Genomic DNA, 23,610 nt, shown 5'->3' with positions numbered 1-23,610 from the left:
TTACCTTTGTTATTTATTGCCGTCCTATCACAAGTTGGAATGGTATGAGACATCCTCGGAATTTAATGTCCTCCTAGTTTTAGCTTTGTACATCCAATTCTCAAGATGTCTAAAGGAGCTTGAAATCAACCATATCTGTTTTTCTTTGAATATTTCTGAACATAAAAATGGAAGTTCTTAATTATGTTGTAATCATCTTTGCAATATTCCATAAATATAAGGGTACAAAAGTATCTCTCTAAACCCTCAACCTTCATGGCCGAGTGTTGATATGTTGATCCTTAAATTAAACGTTAGAAATCATCCTTCTGAGATAGTGCATATACAGAACAATTGATTGAAATCTACAACTTCATTGGTTCATGTAATGTAGTATGGAGCTGTTTCTAATTGCCCTTTGTGCACTATTTGTGGGTGATTATGCATCAAAGAACTCCACTACATTTTTAAGTAATTTGGAATAAGGTAGTCATGAGTTGATCAGATCTTTGGCTGAGTTATTGATAAAGAAATGGACAACGTACAACTGAAACATCTGTTAAAGAAAATGATATTACTGTTTTCTGGATATATTCTGTAACCTGCATGATTTAAAGCTTAACTTTATTTAAAGAATGGCAAATACTAGACTAGCTTTTGATATAAAAGTTGTAATATTCATCACATAATAAAATATGACAATCAAGAAAGATTGCAAATAATGAAGAGAAGTGTTCCACATTGAAACATATACTATAAATAAAACTTTTTATTTCAACTGGAGTTATAGAGGCCTTAATTTTAAATTAAAGCTATTTTCTAGTATTTTTGTTATTTTCTCTGAGTGACTGTTGTTTATTTTACCTCTAGTCAATAGACTTTGAAGGCTTCAAACTGTTTATGAAGACATTCTTGGAAGCTGAGCTGTCTGATGACTTCTGTCGGCATCTGTTCCTGTCATTCAAGAACAAATCATCTATTCCAAGACCTTCATCACAGGCGAGAAACTCCAGCAGTCCTTCGCTCAGTGCAGGGGGTAAGCAGTAGGGGCCTCTGAATCAATATGTGCACTGTATTTCTGTTTTCAGAAAGCCTGAACAGTGGCTTGAGTGGTAAAGTTACCAAGGGGATACATGAGGCTCTGTTGGCTATTTCCATTGTTCTGCATTTCCAAAGAAATTTAATAGGGTGAGAGAAAAAGAATATTTTCCCTTAGATTGGGCAGTCCAGCTGAGGAACTAGTTTATGATCAATGCTGAAAGAGGAGAAGTTAAGAAACATTTCTTTAAAGAAAAGGATGATGGATCATAAGAAATACAAGGAAGAATGGGCCTTTCAGATCTTCCTGCCTGTACAACCATTAAGTTAGGTCATAGCTGATCATCTCTTTTCCTGTGTTATCCCCATAGATTCTCTTTGCATTCAAATATCTGTTGCTTTTTGTTTTGTATTATATATTCCTTGAATGAGCAACCATAGCCCTCTGGCACACAGAATTTTGAAGATACATTTTCCTTTGAGTGAAGGTCAGGACCTCCTTCAGTCACTCTAGCCCTAAGCTCAAGATTCCACAGTCTCAAGAAAAGCATTCCCTAATCATTCACCTGTCAAGCCTTTCCAGACACCCGCGTGTTTGAATGAGATTACTTTTCACTTTCTCCAGCATCTGGGGAAAAGAGACCCGGTCCGCTCAGCAAACTGTCAGCTTTTCTTTACAAAGTACAGTAACTCCCTCATTGTGAGAGTCAGTCCAGTGAATTTTTTTTTGTTGCCCTTCCTGCAAGTCAAATGAGTCATTTATTGTAAAAATATTAGCATGAGAATCAAGGCGTGATCTCAGAAAGACTCAATATGTACACTTTTCTGTAATTGTTTAAATTATGTTTTAATTAAAACATAATTAAATTAAAACAGAAATTACCTTTTATTCCATTTCTCTTCCACCAAAGTGTAACATCATTTGCCTTTTTGATTGCTGTTCATTTCCTAGTTCGAATTTTTTTTTATCTTTGCAAAGAGAATTATTTTTCTTTCTCTACATATAGTTCCACATTCTTGTCCAGTCGTTCGGTATTTTTGAAAGAAAAAGACTACTGACAATAGAGACAAGGAAGTCTGGAGATACTGGAAATCCAGGGCAACACACAAAATGCTAGAGGAACTCAACAGGTCAGGCAGCATCTGTGGAAATGAATAAATAGTCTACGTTTCAGTCCAAGCCCCTTTTTCAGGTCCTAAAGAAGGGCCTCAGCCCAAAATGTTGAAAGACTGCAAATGCTGGAATTCTGAAGTACCCAGCAATCTTTGAACCAGTAGTGTTAACTCTTGCTTCTCTCTCAGTTCTATAATGGCTTGCAGAGATTTTCTATGTTATTTAATATATCTCTTTATTTCTATCTACATCTTGTGTCCTCATAGCTTATTCTTCCACTTGGCTTCCATTGTCATAAAACTTAGGCACTGGTCTCAATATCTTCCACAGTCATTAACGAAGACTGTAAAATTGTGGAATGCAACTCCTGATCCCTGTACAATCCCACACGGTATAGCCCTTCAAGCCAGCATGGAGAACACTTAACAAAATACTACAATGAAGTATACAGAACTTAGTATGGAATTGAAGAGGACAGTAGTTAGGCACTATCTGTGGAGGGAGAAACCAGATGAATGCTTCAAATCAATTATTTTTGACTTTGTTCTATAATGCTGTACTGATGTGACAAAAGGTTTGTTTCTGATGATGAGGTAAAGGGATTAATAAATGTTCAGAAACTCTAGATCAGAGTGATCTAAATTACAAAGAAGGCACAACAGTGGCTATATTTGCTAAAGTATTTGTGGAGCCTTGGTATGTTAGCAAATTTCTACAGATATACTGTAGAGTATTCTAGCTGGTTGCATCACCGTCTGGTATGGAGGGGCCATTGCACAGGTTCGGATAAAGCAACAGAGGGTTGTAAACTCATTCACTTCCATTATGAACAATAACCTCCCCACCACCAAGGACATGACTGTTATTGCTAACATCAGGAAAGAGCCTTAAGACAATGACAACTTCTTCCTTTCTGCCATATATAACTTATTTTATAAAACCAGATTCTGATTCTGAGATGTTGAATGATTGGGCATTAGGAGACAATTTTGACTATGCAGGAAATGCCCCTGCTATATCTAGCTTCGAGAACTGCTACCAAAGCACTTGCATTATGCAATGTGCACTTCCCTTCAGGTTTTTTGAGTCAAGGGGCATTTGGATAATAATAGCTTTACAACAGAAAGCTTGTTGAGGGAGGCAAGCAGTTTCCCTGGCCATTTCAATGGCCAAACCTTTCTGTGAGATTGGATTATTTCTTACATATTCATTAAGCTGGAGGGTGACTTCAAATCACATAAGGATCCTATTTGAAATGAAAACATTTTCACTTCCTATTTGACCTTAAGCCATCTGTTTTGGATTACAAATTCCCCTGGGTTGTCTAGTTCATCTTGAGAATATGACTGGTGTGTGCAGCAGATGCTGGAAGCAATGGCTTTGGTTTCACCAAATAGTGAGCAGCTGCAAAAAAAGCCCAACCAGGGCTTGATGTCAGAATAACTATGTAGAGGCATACAAGCAATTCACCTATCTAGCTGTACAACAGAGAGGAAGGATTTTGGAAGCCATCAACATTCATTTAGTAGTTTACCTACTCTGTGTTAGTAAAATAGCCAAAGAAGTACAGATTATAAAGCTATTGGGCCTCCAATAGTTATTTATAGAACAGGTCAATGTTGTGATATAAAGAGGATATGCTACAGCTATGTTTCCTGCAGTTAGAAAAAGTGCCTTGCAAGGTGCAGGCAATGGATTAGGAAAGTGGGACAGATGTGGTGGGATCAGCTATGTCAAGTTTTTGTTGTAAGTTTTGCATATGGATCTGAGAGGTTGATTTAATATATGGAAATGTTGTACCATGCTAGGGTGAACATGACTTGTTCAAGAAGTGCTGCAATTTGCAGAATGATTACGTGCCCTAAGCTTTCATACTGTTTCTGATAGCACCAAAGTTCTATTGTTTGGTTGGAAGTATATATTTTATAAAGCCAGCTGTTGTAAACTGAACAAGGGTCCATTTTGGGACCGATTCCATTTTGTCCACGTTGTAAATCTTGTGGATTGGTTTTACGTAGTTGAGTTATAGAAGTTAGATAAGGAAAAAATCAATCTGAGTTTGTGTCTTTTTTGAAGAAGATCAAATTTGGAGGCTGAAATTAGAAAAATAATTGTTTTATGAATTTAGTTCTGAATTCTACTCCTGAAGCTTGGCTCTTCTCCAATTCACAGAATCCAAGATGAGCAATCAGAAGTCAGCAAACTTGTTGCCTAAACTGTACATGTGAGAGATGGCTATCTGTCATTTTGATGTTCTGGGGATCATATCAGGTGTTTTATTCTAGGCTTATAGGTAGACCAATTTGTCTTTAGGTTCAATTTCATACTGTGTTGATTCCATTCTTTGTGACAGTGGGTTCCTAGGATAGGCTGAAAATTCTTTAACTATAATTACAGCAATATGACAACATATTGGCTAGTTTCAATTCCATTTCTTATCTCTAAATGGAAAAGTATAACCATGGACCAACTGTGAGTCATGTACATTTCTTAATTATGAGCATTCTTGTTGAAAAGTGTGCTTACCACATAATATCAATAAACAACTAATAGTCCTACACTCATTGAATATTTTATTATTGATATATATTAATATATGTTTTTACTTTCATTTAATAAGCTATTAATTTATGGGCTGCAGTAACCTTCCTGCATCAGGATTGTCAGAAGAGTACTGTTGTAGTTCTGTAATTTCTCCAAGTTAATAGTAGTTACTGTGTTTTCATTATTTAACTCTTTAAATAATGTGTGTAATTTCCTTCAAGAATCAGCAAGTGATTAATGCATTGAAAATTTCCAACAGCACCTTTCAACTGGACGCCGAGAAAGTTCATGACTAGAGCAAGCTGTGTTCAAGTATTTCCAGCTCCCACCTCAGCTTTCTCTGTTTAATGAATTTAGACAATATCTTTATTGGTCACTCATGCATTGAAACATCAAAAAAGAGCAGAAATATGTTTTTTTTTCTGTCACTAAAAAAGATCTTGGAATCGATTGTTTTCTAAATTTTTATCACATATATCTGGACATCACAAATAACCAGTATTTGTTGCTCATCTTTATTGCCCTTTTGGGTGCAGTTTATATTGCACAAGGTTTCTTCCAAATTAAATCAGGAAGGAAATTTCCTAATATCAGCTCATAGCTGAGGAAGGAAAGATGATTATTTGATCAAGTATACATGAGAAAAATTGTGACTTTCAGGGGATGTTACTGCTCTGTCTTTATTGTCCAAGTCCTTCAAGGTGTTTTTCTCAGCTGCTGTTAAAAAGGCTCTGTCGGTTCCTAATATGAAGTTCATGGACAGTATGTAAGGCCACCAAAGCATCCAGAAAAGAGGAAGTTTATGCCTAAGGCACTGACTAGACTGTTAATCAATCAGACTGTCCTGTAATACATTTCACTTAAGTGTAAATTATCTGTATTTATCCAGGCAGTATGTCACTTGCCATTTAGAAAGGTGAGCTATTAAAGCGGAATTAATACTCTGACCTTCTTTAAAATTTGTGGTATTTACGTACCTGGCTCTGCTGTGTTTCTGATCAATAACAATGTAATTTTGAGGATCAGAATGCTAAGGAGAGACATTAGGCTGCCATTTTTTTTTTGAAAATAGTGAGTGCCTGGCAATTGTGCAGTACAAATACTACCTTTTCATAACTCTAGCCTACATATTTCCTGAATCTTGTTGTATGTGGAGATAGTTGGTCTTATCAAAACTGGATACAGCATAGTATCAGGAAACATTATCACTCCTGAATTTGGGATTAGGCTCGCTCCACTCATAATGACTTCAATTTTATCAGGGCTCTTCAGGTACTGGGTTCAGTTAATAGTTGCATTGATATCAGGTCATCCCTGGAGTTCATTTTGTTGAAGCATAAAAAGAGAATTGGATCTGAAGTAATGGCAAAAGCTTAACCTGAGGATCTATAGTTAGTTTATTGATGAGAAACTGCTGATTGATAGCACGAGCAATGATTCTTTCATTGCTACTGATGATCGAAAGGAGGCCAGAGTGGGTGAATTTCCCCTGTTCTGAAACCTACAAAACAAACGTCAGCAGCATTTAGCCATATTCATCACTTTACTGTTTGAATCAGAATCAGGTTTAATATCACCACACATATTGTGGAATTTGTTAACATGACAAACATAGAAAGCAAGCCTGAATTACCGTAGATATATATATATATTAAATAGCTAAATTAATATAATTAGTACAGGTCCACAATCCCTTATCCAAAATTCTGAAATCCAAAAAGCTCCGAAAACCGAAGTTTTTTTTTTGCCAACAGCTGATGTCACTCAGGTGTGACGTGGCAGCACCAGCAGAGGCTGCCAGATGTCAGTTGTGGCTCAGCACTCGTACTGGTTATACGTGCACTTGCTGTTCGCTGATATTTTGTGTTAACTGTTGACTTTGTGTTTAATTTCACTGTGAAATGTCAAAAAGAGCTGCAGATACCCCTATGGGTAGCAATGAGAGAAAGAGAAGGAAGCATCTATCATTATCAATAACACAGAAAGTGTTATTTCAGAAGCTTGATCATGGTGTGTCTGTGTGGCATCTGACTGAAGAATATGGTGTTGGAGCTACCACTGTATATGATTTAAAGAAACAAAGACAAGTTTCTGAAGTTTTATAGTGACAGTGACGTTCTACATTTATTCCAATAAGTCATTTACCATGTATTTGGTTTGTTTGAAGCTGTATATTTTTATGTTTTATTGAATGTTTTTGTTGGAAATAACATATTTTTCTTGTCATTATTCCCTAAAAAATACTGTATAGTAACTATTTACATAGCATTTACATTGTATCAGGTATTATAAGTAATCTAGAGATGATTTAAAGTATACAGGAGGATGTGCATAAATCTGGAGCTCCGCCAGGTCCTAAAGTCCACCCACACTGAGGCAGGTTAAATAAGGGACTTGAGCATACGTGTTTTTCGGTATCCGCAGGGGATTCTGAAATCCAAAAGATTCTGAACTCAGAAATGCAACTGGCCCCAAGGATTTCGAATATGGGATTGTGGATCTGAATAAGTGGTGCAAAAACAGAAATTTTAAAAAAATGAGGTAGTATTCATGGGTTCAATGTCCAGTTAGAAATCAGATGGCAGAGGGGAAGAAGCTATTCCTGAATCGCTGAGTGTGTGCCTTCAAGCTTCTGTACCTCCTACCTGATGTAACAATGAGAAATGTGTATATCCTAGGTGCTGGAGGTCCTTAATGATGGATGCTGGCTTTCTGAGGCACTGCTCCTTGAAGATGTTCTGGATACTATGGAGGCTAGTACCCATGATGGAGATGACTAATTTTACAACTCTCTTCATCTTACTTCAATCCTGTGAAGAAGTGTCTTCCCCATACCAGACAGTGATGTAGCCAGTCAGAATGCTCTCCAAGAGACATCTGTAGAAGTTTTCAAGTGTTGTAGGTGACAAGCCAAACCTCCTCAAACTCCTGATGTCTTGCTTTCTTTATTGCTGCATTGATATGTTGGGACCCGGTTAGATCCTTAGTGCTATTGACACCCAGGAACTTGAAATTGCTCACTCTCTCTGCTTCTGGTCCCTCTGAGGATTAGTTTGTGTTCCCGTGTCTTTCCCTTCCTGAAGTCCACAAGCAGTTCTTTGGTTTTACTGGCATTGAACTCAACGGCACACAAAGTTCAGCATCACCTGAGACAAAGTCATTAACGACTAATTTGCATCCACCACCCTAAACATTCATTCCTATTACCACTGGCGTATCATGGCTGTAGTGTGTGCCATCAGCGCAATTCACTGCAATCATTCTCCAACGCCACTCCAGTGTGGTTTCCTAAACCTGCACTCTGTACCACTAACGAGGGCAAGGGCAAAGGGTGCATGGATGTACCACCACCTGGAGAATACCCCTCCAAGGTTCAAGTTACCCCAATCTGTTATACACCCAGTGGCCACTTTATTAGGTACTTCCTGTACCTAATAAAGTGGCCACTGAGTGTATGCTCATAGACTTCTGCTGCTGAAGCTCGTCCATATTAAAGTTGGATGTATTATGCATTGAGAGATGCTCGTCTGAACACCACTGCTTTAATATTTGGTTATCTGAGTTTTTGCTGTCTTCCTGTTTGACCCAATCTGGCCACTCTCCTCTGAACTCTCTCATTAACAAAGTGTTTTCATCCACAGATCTGCCACTCACTAAATGTTTTTTTTGTCTTTTATACCATTTTCAGTAAACGTTAGAGACTCTTGTACATGAAATTCCCAGGATATTAGCAGTTTCTGAGATACTCAAACCACCCTGTCTGGCTCCAACAAACATTCCATGGTCACAGTCACTGAGATCACATTTCTTAACCATTCTGATGTTTGGTCTGAACAACAACTGAACCTCATGACCATGTCTGCATGCTTTCATGCGTTGATATGATGCCACAAGATTGGCTGATCAGATATTTACAGTAGTGAGCAGTTGTACCTGATAATGTGGCCACCAGGTGCATATTGCAACTCTTTTAACATCAATGAATGTATATCCTTGAACTCCTCATCTGAAAGTGCTCTGGGCATACCTTGCCAGAAGTCATGCAGTGGATCACAAGGGTAACTTACCACAATTCTAATGGCATTTAGGTATGGGTAATGTTTCCCCGTAAAGGAATTTTAATAAGGGCCAGTCATCCAGATTTCCCCTTGAGCTGAAAGTTCATCAGCTGCAACGTCTAATTGTTAATGATGGCATTTGTGCCAGAACGTCCCCCATACCCCAATACCATAGATCTTTAGTCTGTACCATAGAAAGTGAGATGGGGAGTTGTCTGTTGTGGTAATTAATGTCTACACAGCCCTGTTGTCAAGTCTACCAGCCTTCATGGGATAATAATGTATGTTCCCAGATTGTGTCCACATTGCCCTGAGTGATCCCAAAAGGGAACAGGGAGTCAGTTTGAATGACAGAGATTTAATGTGGTATTTAGTTTTTTTTTAAATGGAGTTCTTCCCTATCTTGTTTCCTTAAAGTTGAAGGCAATCCAGTTTACTGCAATGTTCCCAGCTACCTGCAGCTTCTAGTGTGGACCAGACTGTGTAGAATCAACAGAAAGGTGTTTACTCAGCTGCAGTTTTAGCAGATTTGGGAAGGGAGGATATGTTCCATCTTCATTAATCACACAGCACGCTAGCTATACAAACAAGCTGACACAGTGGTCTTGCTGGGATGTAAACTCTGGAGCAACTGCAAGCACTTTCTCTTCTTAGATTCCCCAAAGTTATTGCCGATGGGAAGTGAGAAGAGATCTGGAAAAACATTTCACTTAGAAATTGTGAAGTTGGTCAAGTCGGGCTAGGGTTCAGCAGAGGTGGGGTGAGATGTGGGAGTGCCGCTAAAATCCAAAATGTCTTGCAGAAGTCATTGATTACCATGGCAGTGGATCAAGAAGCCAGGTCTCTTCTAATTTATGTACATGTACATTGTGAATGCATATGCATTGTGAAAACTTGCTTTGGCATCAGTGTACTGTGCTGTTTATGGCTCACCCAAGTGTCAATGAATTTTAAATAAAGTGTGTCTCAGCATGCATTGAATGTTGGTGGGTGCCAATTTAGCTGTCAAGATGTTTCTGTACATTAACATATCATGTGTATGCAGGACCTGGAAGAAGTACGGTATGTGATGCAAACTGGATAGGATTTATAATCAGTTTGGTATTTAGAAAATGATTACATTTCTGATAACCTTTATTGAAAGGAAGTTCAGTAAAAACTATCCTATAACTAACTAACACAGATACACAAGAAATGATATTTCAAATTTGTTGTAAAATAAAAATTTGGTAACCAAAGTTCAAAGGAAATTCATTATCAACATTTATATCTGCAACCCTGAGATTCGGTTTTTTTGTGGGCATTTGCGGTAAATACCCAACACAACAGAAACACAACACAACAGAAACAGTGAAAGACTTCACACAACAAGACGGACAAACAACCAATGTGCAAAAGACAACAAACCGTGCAAATACAAAAAAAATATTAAAAAGTATTAAATAAATAAGCATTGAAGAGTCCTCAAAAGTGAATCCATAGGTTATGTTAAGTTCTGTGTTGAAGTTCAGTGGAGTTATTCCCTCTGATTCAATAGCCTGATTGTTGTTGGGAAATAAACGTTCCTGAACCTGGTGGTGTGAGTCCTGAGGCTCCTAAACCTTCTTCCTGATGGCAGCAGTGAGAAGAGAGCATGGCCTGGATGATGGGGGTCCTTATGATGGATGCTATTTTCCTGCTAGAGCGCTCCATGTAGATGGGCTCAGTGGACGGGAAGCCTTTACCTGTGAGGGACTAGGCTGTATTCACTACATTCTGTAGGCTTTTCTTTTTAAGGGCTTTGGTGTATCCATACCAGGCCATGTGACAACCGTAATCTCCATCACATATCTATGGAAATTTGTCAGATTTAGTTGAAATGCTGAATCTGCACAAACTTCTAAGAAAGTAGAGGTGCTGGTGTACTTTCTTTTTAATAGCATTTGACTCCTGGACCAAGGACAGATCCGCTGAAATGTTAACACTGAGGAATTTAAAGTTGCTGACCCTCTTCACTTCTGATCCTGCAATGAGGACTTGATCGTGGACCTCCAGTTTCCTCCTCCTGAAGTCAGTAATCAGCTCTTTGGTTTTGCTGACGTTGAGTGAGAGATTGTTATCGTAGCACCACTCAGCCAGATTTTCAATCTTCCTCCTCTATACTGATTCATCACCGCCTTTGATCTGGCCAACAACAGTGGTGTCGTCAGCCAACGTAAATATGTCATTGGAGCTCTCCTTAGCATCTCAGTCATAAGTATAAAATGAGTAGAGCAGGGGGCTAAGCACATAGCCTTGAGATCACCTGTGCTGATGGTGATTGTGGAGGAGATGTTGCCAACCAGAACTGACTGGTGTCTCCAAGTGAGAAAATAAGAGTATCCAGTTGCCCAAGGAGGTATTGAGGCCTAGGTCTTAGGAGCTTATTGATTAGCTTTAAGGGGATGATAGTACTGAATGCAGAACTGTAGTCAATGAAGAGCATCTTGATGCATGCATCTTCACTTTCCAGATATTCCAGGGTTGAGTGATGAGCCAATGAAATGGTATTTGCTCTTGACCTGTTGTGATGGTAGAGAAATTGGATTGGATCCAAGACTCTTCTCAGAAGCTGATGTGTTTCATCACCAAGGTCTCAAAACACTTCATCTCTGTGGATGTAAGGATAACTGGGCAATAGATATTGAGGCAGGTTACCATGTTCTTCTTGGGCACCAGTATAATTTAAGCCTAATTGATGCAGGCAGGTACTTCAGACTGCCAAAGGGAGAGGGTGAAGATATCATTAATGCTCCAACCAGTTGATCAGCACAGATCTTTATTACTCAGCCATGTACCCCACCTGGGTCGGTTGCTTTCTCTGGGTTTGCCCTCCTGAAGAATGCTCTCATGTCTACCTCAGAGTCTGAAATCACAGGTCACTAAGGGCTGTGGGAGTTACTCAGTTTGGTGCTGCCCCAATGTCCCGGTGTTTGCTGGGCAGAAGATATGCTGTGTTGCATTCTACTGCAGCGTTCATAAAGTCAGGGATTTGGGCCAGTTTTTTTCTGTGTTATTTGTATTTTACTGCTATTATATATGTGCCATATGTGCCTTGTGTTGTAGATGACTCTTAGTAATATATTTTGCACCTTGGTCTCAGAGCTATGCTGTTTCAGTTGGCTGTATTCATGGGTGTTCATGTGTGGTTGAATGACAATAAAATTTGAACCTTTAAAGCACTCATGGTACAGATGAAACTTTTTCAGTTGACTAGACCATATAACATAGCATGAATTTATTTTAAAAATGAACAATGAGCCTTTGTGTGTGAATAATTACGATTCTATTAACCAATGCAAAACAAAACTTTAGTGATACGGATAGGAGCAATGGCAATTCAGAACTTTAACTCACATCCCCTTTGAAATTATCCCCTCTCACCTTAAATGTATGGCCACTGGTATTAGACAGTTCAAACCTTTGAGAAAGATGCTCCCTGTTTACTCTATCTATGCCTCTGAAAATCTTAAACCTTTGTCAGATCTTCCCTCAGCTTCCACTGCTCCAGAGAAAACCCAAGTTTGTCTAGCCTCTGGATTATAGCAGATGACCTCTAGTCCACACAACATCCTAGTAAACTCTTCCACATCCTCTCCAAAGCCTTGACACCCTCCCTATAATGTGGCAATCAGAACTGTATGGATTACTCTGGATATGGCCTAACTAGAGTCTTTTTGAACTCAATACCTCGACTAGTCATGGCAAGCGTGTCATAAGCCTCCTGAACCACCTTACCAACCTGTGTAACCACTTTCAGGGACCTATGATCTTGGACCCCGAGGTCCCTTGGCTCATAAACACTGTTACGGATCTTGACCTTAACAGTGTAGTGTCTCTTTGCATCTGACCCACCAAGGTGCAAACATTTCATATTTGGCTGGGTCTAACTCCATCTGTTATTTGTCCATGTATAATCTATAACTGATCTGTATCCTGCTGTATTCTTAGCTAGTCTTCTGTGCTATACAGAACACCACTAATCTTTGTATCATCTGCAAACTTACTACCTCAACCATCTGTATTTGCATCCAGGTCATTTGTGTACATCTCAACAGCAGAGGTCCCAGTACAGATCCCTGTGGAACACCACTAATCCCAGACCTCCAGCTGGAATAAGTCCCTTCAACCACTATTCTCTGTTTTCTATGGGCAAGCCAGTGTTGAATCCATTTCACCATTGATCCCACACTTCTTAATATTCTGGGTGAGTCTCCCATGAGAGACCTTGTGAAACACCTTACTAAAATCCATGTAGACAACATCCCCATCATCCCCTTCATCAATCATCCTCATCACCTTGTCTAAAACCTCCATCAAGTTTGCAAGACACTACTTGCCCTGCACAAAGCCATGCTGGCTCTCCCTAATCAGGCCATGGTTTTCTGAATGCTCAAAAAATCCTATTCCTAAGAAATCGCTCCAGAGGCTTTCCTATCAGTAATTTGAGTCTCACTGGTCTATTGTTTCCAGGGTAATCCCTCGTTCCTTTTTTAAATAATAAAATAATGCAAAAACAGAATATATGTTTTTAAAAAAAGAGAGGTGCTTCGAAGAAGCTGTTCCTGAATCACTGAGTTGTGCCTTCAGGCTTCTGTACCTCCTTCCTGACGGTAACAGTGAGAAAAGGGCTTGCCCTGGGAGATGGGGGTCCTTAATAATGGACTCTGCCTTTCTGAGGCACCACTCCTTGAAGATGTTTTGGATACTATGGAGGCTAGTACCTATGATGGAGCTGACTAATTTCACTTTCTGTAGCTTCTTTTGGTCCTTTGCAGTAGTGCCCCCACCCAACTCTCCCCCCCCCCATGCAGACAGTGATACCGCCTGTCAGAATGCTCTCCACGGTACATCTATAGAAGTATTCAAGTGTTTTAGGCGACAAACCAAATCTCTTCAAACTCCTAATGAAACATAACTGCTGCCTTGTCTCCTTTATAGTTGCATCAGTATGTTGTGACTAAGTTAGATCCTCAGAAATCTTGACGCCCAGGAACTTCAAATTGCTCTCTGAATCCATTTCTGCTTCCTCTAGGAGGACTGCTTTGTGTTCCCTCATCTTACCCTTCCCGAAGTCCACAATCAGCTGTTTCGTCTCACTGACGTTGAGTGCATGGTTGTTGCTCAGTACCTCTCAACTCACTGGTATATCTCACTCCTGCAAGTTCCTCATCTTCATCTGAGATCCTACCAACAATGATTGTATCATCAGCAAACTTATAGATGGTGTTTGAGCTATACCTAGCTGCACAGCCATGGGTATATAGAGAATAAAGCAGTGGGCTAAGCACACATCCCTGAGGTTCACCACTGTTGATTGTCAGCAAGGAGAAGATATTATCACCAATCTGCACAGATTGTGATCTTTTGGTTAGGAAGTTGATTCCATTGCAGAGGGAGATACAGAGACCCAGGGTCTGTAGCTTAGCGATCAGGGTTGGAGAATTATGGTGTTAAATGCTGAGCAACAATCAACGAACAGCATCATGACATAGGTGTTTGTATTGTCCACTCCTCAGGGACCTTGCATGTTGATTGGAAATACAAATGGGGAAATGTGAAACAAAGGAACGCATTTACATGATTCCCCATTTTATTATCTGCAAGTTGTTGAGAACCCAACACTGATCTATTCTGAGCATTTCAATTGGTAGACTGATTCTCTACCCAGGTTAAGAATTGAAAGCTTTCTCTTAATCAGGTAGCCATTCTTATTTTGTCCTGTTTTAAACATGTTTTGCTGTTTGCCACTTATGTTCTACTGGCCAGTTCAATGAATTTATCCGGTTATTTTAAATTACCAATGTAATGATCATCAGACTCAAATATTAGCCAAGCTTTTGTTGTGAAATGCTGGAAGTTTGTTCCATTCCTGTGAGGAAGCTTGGGAATGCAACACACATTAATGGGAGCCTGGAGCTTCTGAACTTCCTCACAGCTGATTGCTGATGATTGCTTGACTGTGCACTGACAATGGGCTGCTTGTGGATTTCATGATGGAAAAGTAAATTCCTGTAGTTTCCTGCTGGTATGCAAAGAAATCTGTCCTTTGAATCTGTGACAAGTAAAATAAACTGCTGGAAGAATTCAGCAGGTCAGGAGGAATCTGTGCCCAGCTGAAAGGCAGCTATTGACAGCTGAGGTCTGGGCATGGCTGAGAGATCGGGCTGCTGCCTTCAGATTAGAGCATAAAATGGCTTTCATATCAGCAAGAGCTGTGCTTTCTCATGCCAGCAGGAAGGCAAAACGTGATTATTCAGAGAATATACAGCCTTTGCTGTGACACCAGAGACGTCAGGCACATGTAGCAGGGATTTCAGACCATAAGGGACTATGCATCCACCCTGTGCTTCAGCAACTGTGATGCCTCTTTTCCTGTTGGGTTGAATGTGCTTTATACATGGTTTGTTGCACAGAATGATGTGCCAGTGAGTGAAGCTCCCCACCTTCCCACCAAGAAGCAGGCGCTCTGACTCGCTGATGTGAGCAAGACCCCTAGCCAGGGTCAACCCATGTAAAGCTCAGAATCAGAATCAGGTTTATTATCACCAGCATGTGACATGAAATTTGTTAGCTTAGCAGCAGCAAGACATTACAAAACATGAAATTTGTTAGCTTAGCAGCAGCAAGACAATGCAAAACATAATTTAGCAGAGAGAAAAAATAAACTAAGAATAATAAATAATCAAGTAAATCAATTATGTAGATATTGAATAGATTTTAAAAACATACAAAAACAGAAATACTGTATATTAAAAAAAATGTGAGGTAGTGTTCAAAAATTCAATGTCCATTTAGGATGGCAAAGGGGAAGAAGCTGTTGCTGAATCACTGAGTGTATGCCTTCAGGTTTCTGATGGGTAGAAGGTATCCCCTACCTGATAGTAACAGTGAGAAAAGGGCATGCCCTGGGTGCTGGGTATGGGGCCAGTTAACGTAGCAAGTCAGTGCTGAGGGACTATGCAGCCCAGTTAACAGAAGTTCTACACGACATCTTCAGCATTTCTCTGGAACAGTCTACTACCCCTGCAGGCTTCAGGGCAGCCACCATCATCCCACCTAAGTGTGACAGTAGCCTGCCTCAACAACAATGAAGTGCTTCAAACAACTGGTTATTTATTGCATAAAGTCCCACCTTCCTGATTCATTTTAACCTTTCCAATTCACTTATCACTCAACTCTGCCCACTAATGATGCCTCATCCGTCTATCCATCCTGACCCACCCGGAAACAGGAACCTCATACGCCAGGATGATGCTTATTGACTACATCTCGGCATTTAATATGATCATCCATCAGAAGCTGGTGGGAAAACCATCTTCGTTGGGTGTCAACATCTCTCTCTGTAACTTCAGCTTCGACTTCTTGACAGAAAAACCACTGTCAGTTGGTGCTGGCCGCAACATATTTAGCCCCATGAAGTTGAGCACCAGTGCCTCGCACTCCCCAGGGCTGTGTGCTGAAGCCACTGCTGATGCCTGCCTGTACTGTTAGGTCCAGTTCAAACCATAACATCAAGTTCGCTGATGATATAATAATGGTGGGACTCATCAACAGTGATGACAAGACAGCGTACGGAAAAGAGGTACAACAGCTGGTAGAATGGTGCCAGCACAACCTAAGCCTCATTGTAGACAAGACTAAAGAGATGATTGTGCACATGAAAGTGCCAATTGACCATTCTTCACTGCACAGCTCCTCCATGGACACAGTTTGGAGCACCAAATATTTGGGAGTGCATGTAACAGAACTCCCAGGTCCTTCAACACCACCTCTTTGGTCAAGAATGCAGAGCAACATCCTGAGGAGATTAAGTCAAGTGTGGCTCGGTCCCACCCCCACCACTTGACACAAATTTTTACAGGAGCATCATTGGGAGTGTCCATACCAGTTATATCACCGTCTGGTAAGGGACTTGAAGGCATCTGACCACAGAGGACTGCCAAAAGGATCATTAAGGTCTCTCTTCTACCCATCAGAGATGTTTTTCAGAAGCACTGCATATGCAGGGCCCTTAGCATTGTCAGTGATCTCTCCCATCTGTCCAAAAATTTCTTTGATCCCCCTACTATCAGGCAGGAGATACCATAGCAATATGACAGGGACTGTCAGAATGGGGAACAGTCTCTTTCCCCCAGGCCATGAGACTACTGAACTCCCTGCCCCCACCCAGGCTTCACCATGTATAAAGCACATGTAGCATTATACTATTTGCTTTTAAATAGGGTCATAAATGCAGCTTATTAATTGTTAAATTATTCCTGGTAATATGATTTTATTTATTCTGTGTGAGTTGTATGTACTATGTTGTGCATGTTGGTCCAGAGGAATGTTGTTTCATTTGGTGAAATGTGTACAGTTGAATGACAATAACCTTGAACTTAACTTGAACTGTGGAGAGAAAGGGACTCACACAAAATGTTGGAGGAACTCAGCAGACCAGGCAGCATCTATAGAAAAGAGTAGAAGCCACGTTTTGGGCCGAGACCCTTCATCAAGACATCAAGACCATATAACATATAACAATTACAGCACGGAAACAGGCCATCTTGGCCCTTCTAGTCTGTGCCAAATGCTTACTCTCACCTACTCCCACCAACCTGCACTCAGCCCATAACCCTCCATTCCTTTCCTGCCCATATACCTATCCAATTTTTTTTAAATGACAGAATCAAACCTGTTTCTACTACTTCTACTGGAAACTCATTCCACACAGCTACCACTCTCTGAGTAAAGAAATTCCCCCTTGTGTTACCCCTAACCTTTTGCCCGCTAACTCTTAAATCATGTCCTCTTGTTTGAATCTTTCCTACACTCAATGGAAAAAGCCTATCCACGTCAACTCTATCTATCCCCCTCATAATTTTAAATACCTCTATCAATTCCCCCCTCAACCTTCTACGCTCCAAAGAATAAAGACCTAATTTGTTCAACTGTTCTCTGTAACTTAGGTGCTGAAACCCAGGTAACATTCTAGTAAATCTCCTCTGTACTCTCTCTATTTTGTTGACATCTTTCCTATAATTCGGTGACCACAGTACTCCAAATTTGGCCTCAACAATGCCTTGTACAATTCTAACATTACATCCCAACTCCTAAACTCAATACTCAGATTTATAAAGGCTGGCATACCAAAAGCTTTCTTCACCAGACCTGCTGAGTTCCTCAGGCAATTTGTGTGTGTGTTGCTTGGATTTCTAGCATCTGCAGATTGTCTCATGTTTGAGTTAAACAATTCTTCAACAGATTTGACAATTTCCCTCTTGTTCACACCACCCTCAGGACACCAGTCCAGGTGCTGAGACACCCAATGCTCCCTTCACACAAATGTCTCCCCTCTTCCAGTTCAACATGTGGATGAGCAACACAGGCTACCACTGTCTACATCCCTCCTTGACCTGTATCTACCATCCACACCCCCACATACCAACTGCTATCGTCCCCCATCTTCATCTTCCACAGGCCCCCTCCACCAACTGCCCAGTCATCATGGACTCACCCTCACTACTGAGCAGGTGAGAAGGGCTCTGGGGAAACTCAGACATGGCAAAGCATTGGGACTGGCTGGTGTGAACCTCAGTGTCCTGAAAGAGTGTGCTGAGCAGCTGTGCGGAGTTCTCTTAGTGCACTTTTAATCTGAGTCTCAGCCTGGAAAGGGTCCTGACTGTATGGAAATTATGGTGGTCCCAGCACACAAGAAGGGTCAACCGAAAGTCTTGAATGATTACCGTTCAGTGACCCCGACCTCACACATCATGAAGGCCCAAGAGGGGCTGGTCCTGACTCTCCTCTGACCCCTGGTTAGTTCAGCCCATGATCCTTTGCAGTTTGCTCACCAGGAGCACATTGGAATCGACGATGCTGGCATCTGCCTGCTGAACAGAGGAGCCTACTTCCATTTGGATAAGCACAGCAGCAATGTGAAGATCGTGTTTTTAAATTTCTCGTGTGTCTTCAATACAAAACAGCCCTCATTGTTGAAGGAAAAGCTCTATTTAATGCAGTTGGCACTTCCATTGTACCCTGGACTGCCTGACTGGCAGACCACAGTTTGTGTGACTTCAGAGCTGTGTGGCAGACATGGCTATAATGTAAGTAGCACTGTGCCCCACAGGAGATGGTATTGGCTCCCTTCCTGTTTGCACTGTATACCTCAGACTTAAGATACAGCACTGAGTCACGTCGTCTGCAGAAATTATCTGATGATTCAGCATAGTTATGTGTGTAAAGGAGGAATGGGAGGATGAGTACAGAGCACTTTGTCAAATGGTGCAAGTTGAATCATCTCTACTCAACATCAGTAAGACAAAGGAGATGGTGATGGGCCTTAGGAAGACTAAGCCTGCTCTGCCCTGTTACTATCGATGATGAGGATGTGGATGTGGTGAGGACCTACAGGTACCTGGGGATGCATCTTGATGGCAGACTTGAGTGGAGCACCAACACGGAAACTGTGTACAAAAAGTGCCTTTAGAGCTTGCCGGCCTCTCCTTCACATATTCTACTGGTCTGTTGTCGCCAGTACAGACAGACATACTTCATTGACCCTGAGGGAAATTGGGTTTCGTTACACCCGCACCAACCAAGAATAATGAAGAAATATAGCAATATGAAACCATAAATAATTAAATAATATTAAGTTAATCATGCCAAGTGGAAATAAGTCCAGGACCAGCCTATTGGCTCAGGGTGTCTGACACTCCGAGGGAGGAGTTCTGAAGTTTGATGGCCACAGGTAGGAATGACTTCCTATGACGCTCAGTGTTGTATCTCGGTGGAATGAGTCTTCTATGTATACAGTCTTCTATGTGGTACTGTGTTGGAGCACTTGGGTGGTGCCAGCTGACTCAATCAACTGATTAGAAAGGCTGGCTCTGTTATAGGAGTCAGACTGGACATAGTAGAGTCTGTGGTAGAACAAAGGACCCTATACAAATTCCTGTCAATTGAGGACAATGTTTCTCACCCTCTGGATGCCACCTTGGCTAAATAGAGGAGCACTTTCAATAATAGACTAAGCCAACAGCTCTCCTTCAAAGAGTGCTGTATGAGGTAATTCCTACCCTCAGCCATTAAGCTCTGTAATGAGTCAACCTATAGCAGGGGAAGTGATGAACCCCTCCTCTTAGACTGGCTGAGCTAACTTAGTTTATATTCTTTCTTACTTTTCTAATATTTGAGTATTAGTATGTTACAAAATCCCGTAACTGGGTCACTTACCAGCAAAGATAGAGAGGTCTGTTGAAGTCTGATGGTACTATTTTTAGAGTATTTATTGATAAAGGGGCACAAAAATAAGATTAATGCAAACATACAGATAATATACGTCATCAATACTAAATCTAAAGCGCGGGTATGATAATAACCAATAAGAAATAGCTCTATCGTTGTCTAGGGGATAATGATTTGTCCGATGGAAATATAACAGTCACTGCTAGTTCGTTCAAGCTGCAGCATTTTTAGGTTTAAGAGCGAGGCGGTTTAAACTTGCCCAGGTCTTTTATGATGCCAATCCGTTGAGTCAGGGGAGTGGGTTCCCCGTTGTTAGCTAAAAGCTGTTTTCCGTGGTTCCAGCCGCCAGTTCCAGCAACGGAACTGAATGCACATGGCCTCCTTCAGATGACTTCCTGCTGTTACGTGGTCGCTTAACGTTTCTTCTGGTGTATCTGAGGGGCTGTTCCTGCAGACCCTCTTTTATCCTGACTCGCGGGGTGGTAGATGTCAATCAGGTTAGGGGTGATGCAATCTCTCCCTCAACCAGCCCACTTTGCCTGAGGGCGTTCATGTAGCATAGTATCTCAATCCACAAGTTGGTCTCCAAGAGACAATGGCCATGTCCCGTAGCTTTACATCGCTGGGGAAACGAGACATTCTGCACGTTCCTCTCTCATTTCCTGGACCCCTTTGACCCAACCCAACAGTGATCTTGCGATTCTCACAAAGGAGGGGGCTATGGATGTAACATGTATGTCTGTGCACTTGTAATGCTACTGTAACACTGTAATTTCCTTTGGGATCAATAAAGTATCTATCTATCTAAAGGGATTGTTGACTTTTCAGGTTGTGGCCTGCATCAGGACATCACCCAAGATTTTGACCATTTCTTTGACTCTTATTTGACCTGCTGACATTCAACAGTTTATAGTTCACTCCAAACTGCAGCATCTTTAGTCTCTTGTGTCCCCTGTACCAGGGCACACCCAAATCAAAACATTGACACTTTTGTTATGATGATCAAAGTCACTGAAGAGACACTGAAGCTGGTGATGTAGACGTCTTTATTCAGCACAACAAGCAGCTATCATTCTGGAGGCACTCAGGTGGAGTTAGTCAAATTCAAGTGTATAAAAATGTAATGCATTTTTAAGTTCAAAGCTCAATTTCAGTAGTTACAATGGCATCATTTACTTCAATATTTTGGGTTGACAATGCTTTCTTTGAATTATTTATCTACAATGGGAGACACATCTGAATGTTCAAACACCACTAGGACAAACTAATTGACACATATTCTATAAACTTCAGAAGATAGAGAGCCAGATGCCCAAGAATGTTTGCGTAGGTTGATTGTCTGGGTCCACAATAGATCAACAATTGATTGCAACTACAATACACCTGTGACCATGTTTAATAAGCTATGTGACAAAATCATCCTGGTCTGCCAGCTTGGACTCAAGTCCAATGGTGCAGATAATTTAGCCATGTTGCCTGGTTTGATGCAGGCCAATTAACACAACCCCATTGTCTTATGTTTGTTTGATGCATATACAAACATCTCAAGATAACCATCCAGTAAACCATATCTCTTAGTCTGACGGTCAACATGTGCTCCACAGATAGTGCAAGGGCATGCTTTTAACTTCAATTTACTGCTTGCAATTTACAATGCACATGAAGAACTGAAGACTAGTTTTTGCTTGAATGTCTGCTGTATTCACATAACTCCAGAATACTCCCTTACAGACTTTACATATTTTAATGGAAGGAAAGAGGCAAGATTGACTTGTATTCAACTAATTTTTGTCCTAATGCGCATTTAGTTAGCTTTAAGTGTCTCTGATGTGTTAAGGTTTTTAATTACTTCATTGCCTATATACAGTGCCTATAAGAAGTATCCACCCACCCTTGGAAGTTTCCATGTTTCATTGTTTTACAACATTGAATTACAATGGGTTTTAATTGGTTTTTTCACACTGATCAACAGAAAAGACTCTTACATGTCAAATCGAACACAATTTCTACAAGTTGGTCCAAATTTATTACTATAATTAAACACAAAATAATTGATTGCATTATTACTCACCCCCTTCAAGTCAGTATTTAATCGATGCACCTTGGGCAGCAATTACAGCTTTGAGTCTGTGTGTGTGGACAGGTCTCTATCAGTTTTGCACATCTGGACACTGCAATTTTTCCCCATTCTTCTTTACAAAACTGGGGATTGTGAGTGAACAGCCCTTTTCAATTCCAGCCACAAATTCTCAATTGGATTGAGGTCTGGACTCTGACTTGGCCACTCCAGGACATTAACTTTGTTGTTTTTAAGCCTTTTCTGTGTAGCTTCAGCTTTATTCTTGGGATCATTGTCATGCTGGAAAACAAATCTTCTCCCAAGTCACAGTCTCTTGCAGGCTGCATCAGGTTTTCCTCCAGGATTTCCCTTCATTTTGCTGCATTAATTTTACCTTCACAAGCCTTCCAGAGCCTGCTTCAATGAAGCATTCCCAGAGCAGGATGCAGCCCCTGCCATACTTCATGGTAGGGATGGTAAGTTTTTGATGATATATGGTGTTTGGCTTATGCCCAACGTAATGTTTAGCCTGATGACCAAACGCTCAATTTTGGTTTCATCAGAACATAGTACCTTCTTTCACCTGACTTCAGAGTATCTCACGTGCCTTCTCACAAACTCTAGCTGAGATTTCATGGGAGGCTTTTTTCAACAGTGGCTTTCCCTTTGCCACTCTCCCATAAAGCTGCAACTGGTGAAGCACCTGAGTGACAGTTGTATGCGCAGTCTCTCCCTTCTGAGACACCGAATCTTGTAACTCCTCCAAAATTGTCCTAGGTCTCTTGGTTGCCTCCCTCTTTAGTCCCCTTCTTACATGGTCACTCAGATTTGAGGATGACCTGATCTTGGCAGATTTACAGCTGTGCCACATTCTTTCCATTTCTTGATGATTGACTTTAGGGATATTCAGTGACTTGGAAATTTTCTTGTATCCATCTCCTGACTTGTGCTTTTCAATAACTTTTTTCAAGAAAATGCTTGGTGTGTTCTTTTGTCCTCATGGTGCAGTTTCTGGCAGGATACTGAATCACCAGCAGTTGAACAATCCAGATACAGGTGTATCTTACTACAATCAATTGAAACACCTTGACTGCACACAGGTGATCTCCAGTTAACTAATTATGTGACTTCTAAAGCCAGTGATGATTTGTTGTGCCATATTAAAGGGAGTGAGTATTTATGCAAACAATTATTTTGTGTTTTGTAGTTGTGATTTAGATCACTTTGTAGAGTTTTGTTTTGGCTTTGACACAGAAGAGTCATTTTCTGTTGATCAGTGTCAAAAAAGCCAAATTAAATCCACTGTGATTCAATGTCGTAAACAATAAAGCATGCAAACTTCTAGGAGGGGGTGGGCCAAATACTTTTTTTATAGTCACTGTATCTATTTTCAATTCAGTTTTGTGAAAATTCTGGAATTGTCATTTCTTTCATTGCTTATTTAGCATTGGTGTGTGCTTAGCTGTTTGTTGTTCTTCAGGCAGGAATTATGCACCTCTTGATATAATTTACAACTAAAAAGCTCATGTTGCTCTGGGCCTCGTTCCCAGATGATCTTCAGAAAGGTG

At 40.6% G+C, this 23,610-nt stretch overlaps 1 protein-coding gene across 11 annotated transcripts in view; it reads left to right on the top strand.

Moving 5' to 3' along the window:
* dgkb (diacylglycerol kinase, beta) overlaps positions 1-23,610 on the top strand; it is a 797,915-nt gene that overhangs the window by 172,007 nt on the left and 602,298 nt on the right. For all 11 annotated transcript variants that reach the window (XR_009512720.1, XM_059972636.1, XM_059972640.1 and 8 more), the window contains one exon: positions 850-1,015. Coding sequence is in view for 10 of the 11 variants with exons in the window: in XM_059972636.1 (XP_059828619.1) it covers positions 850-1,015 (166 nt within the window). In the remaining variant the exon portion in view is untranslated. The remainder of the gene's footprint in view (positions 1-849; positions 1,016-23,610) is intronic.

Source organism: Hypanus sabinus, chromosome 6, assembly GCF_030144855.1.
Source record: "Hypanus sabinus isolate sHypSab1 chromosome 6, sHypSab1.hap1, whole genome shotgun sequence".
Taxonomy (NCBI): Eukaryota; Metazoa; Chordata; class Chondrichthyes; order Myliobatiformes; family Dasyatidae; genus Hypanus; species Hypanus sabinus.
The sequence above is the reverse complement of the archived record's forward strand: the minus strand, read 5'-3'. Positions and strand labels throughout refer to the sequence as shown.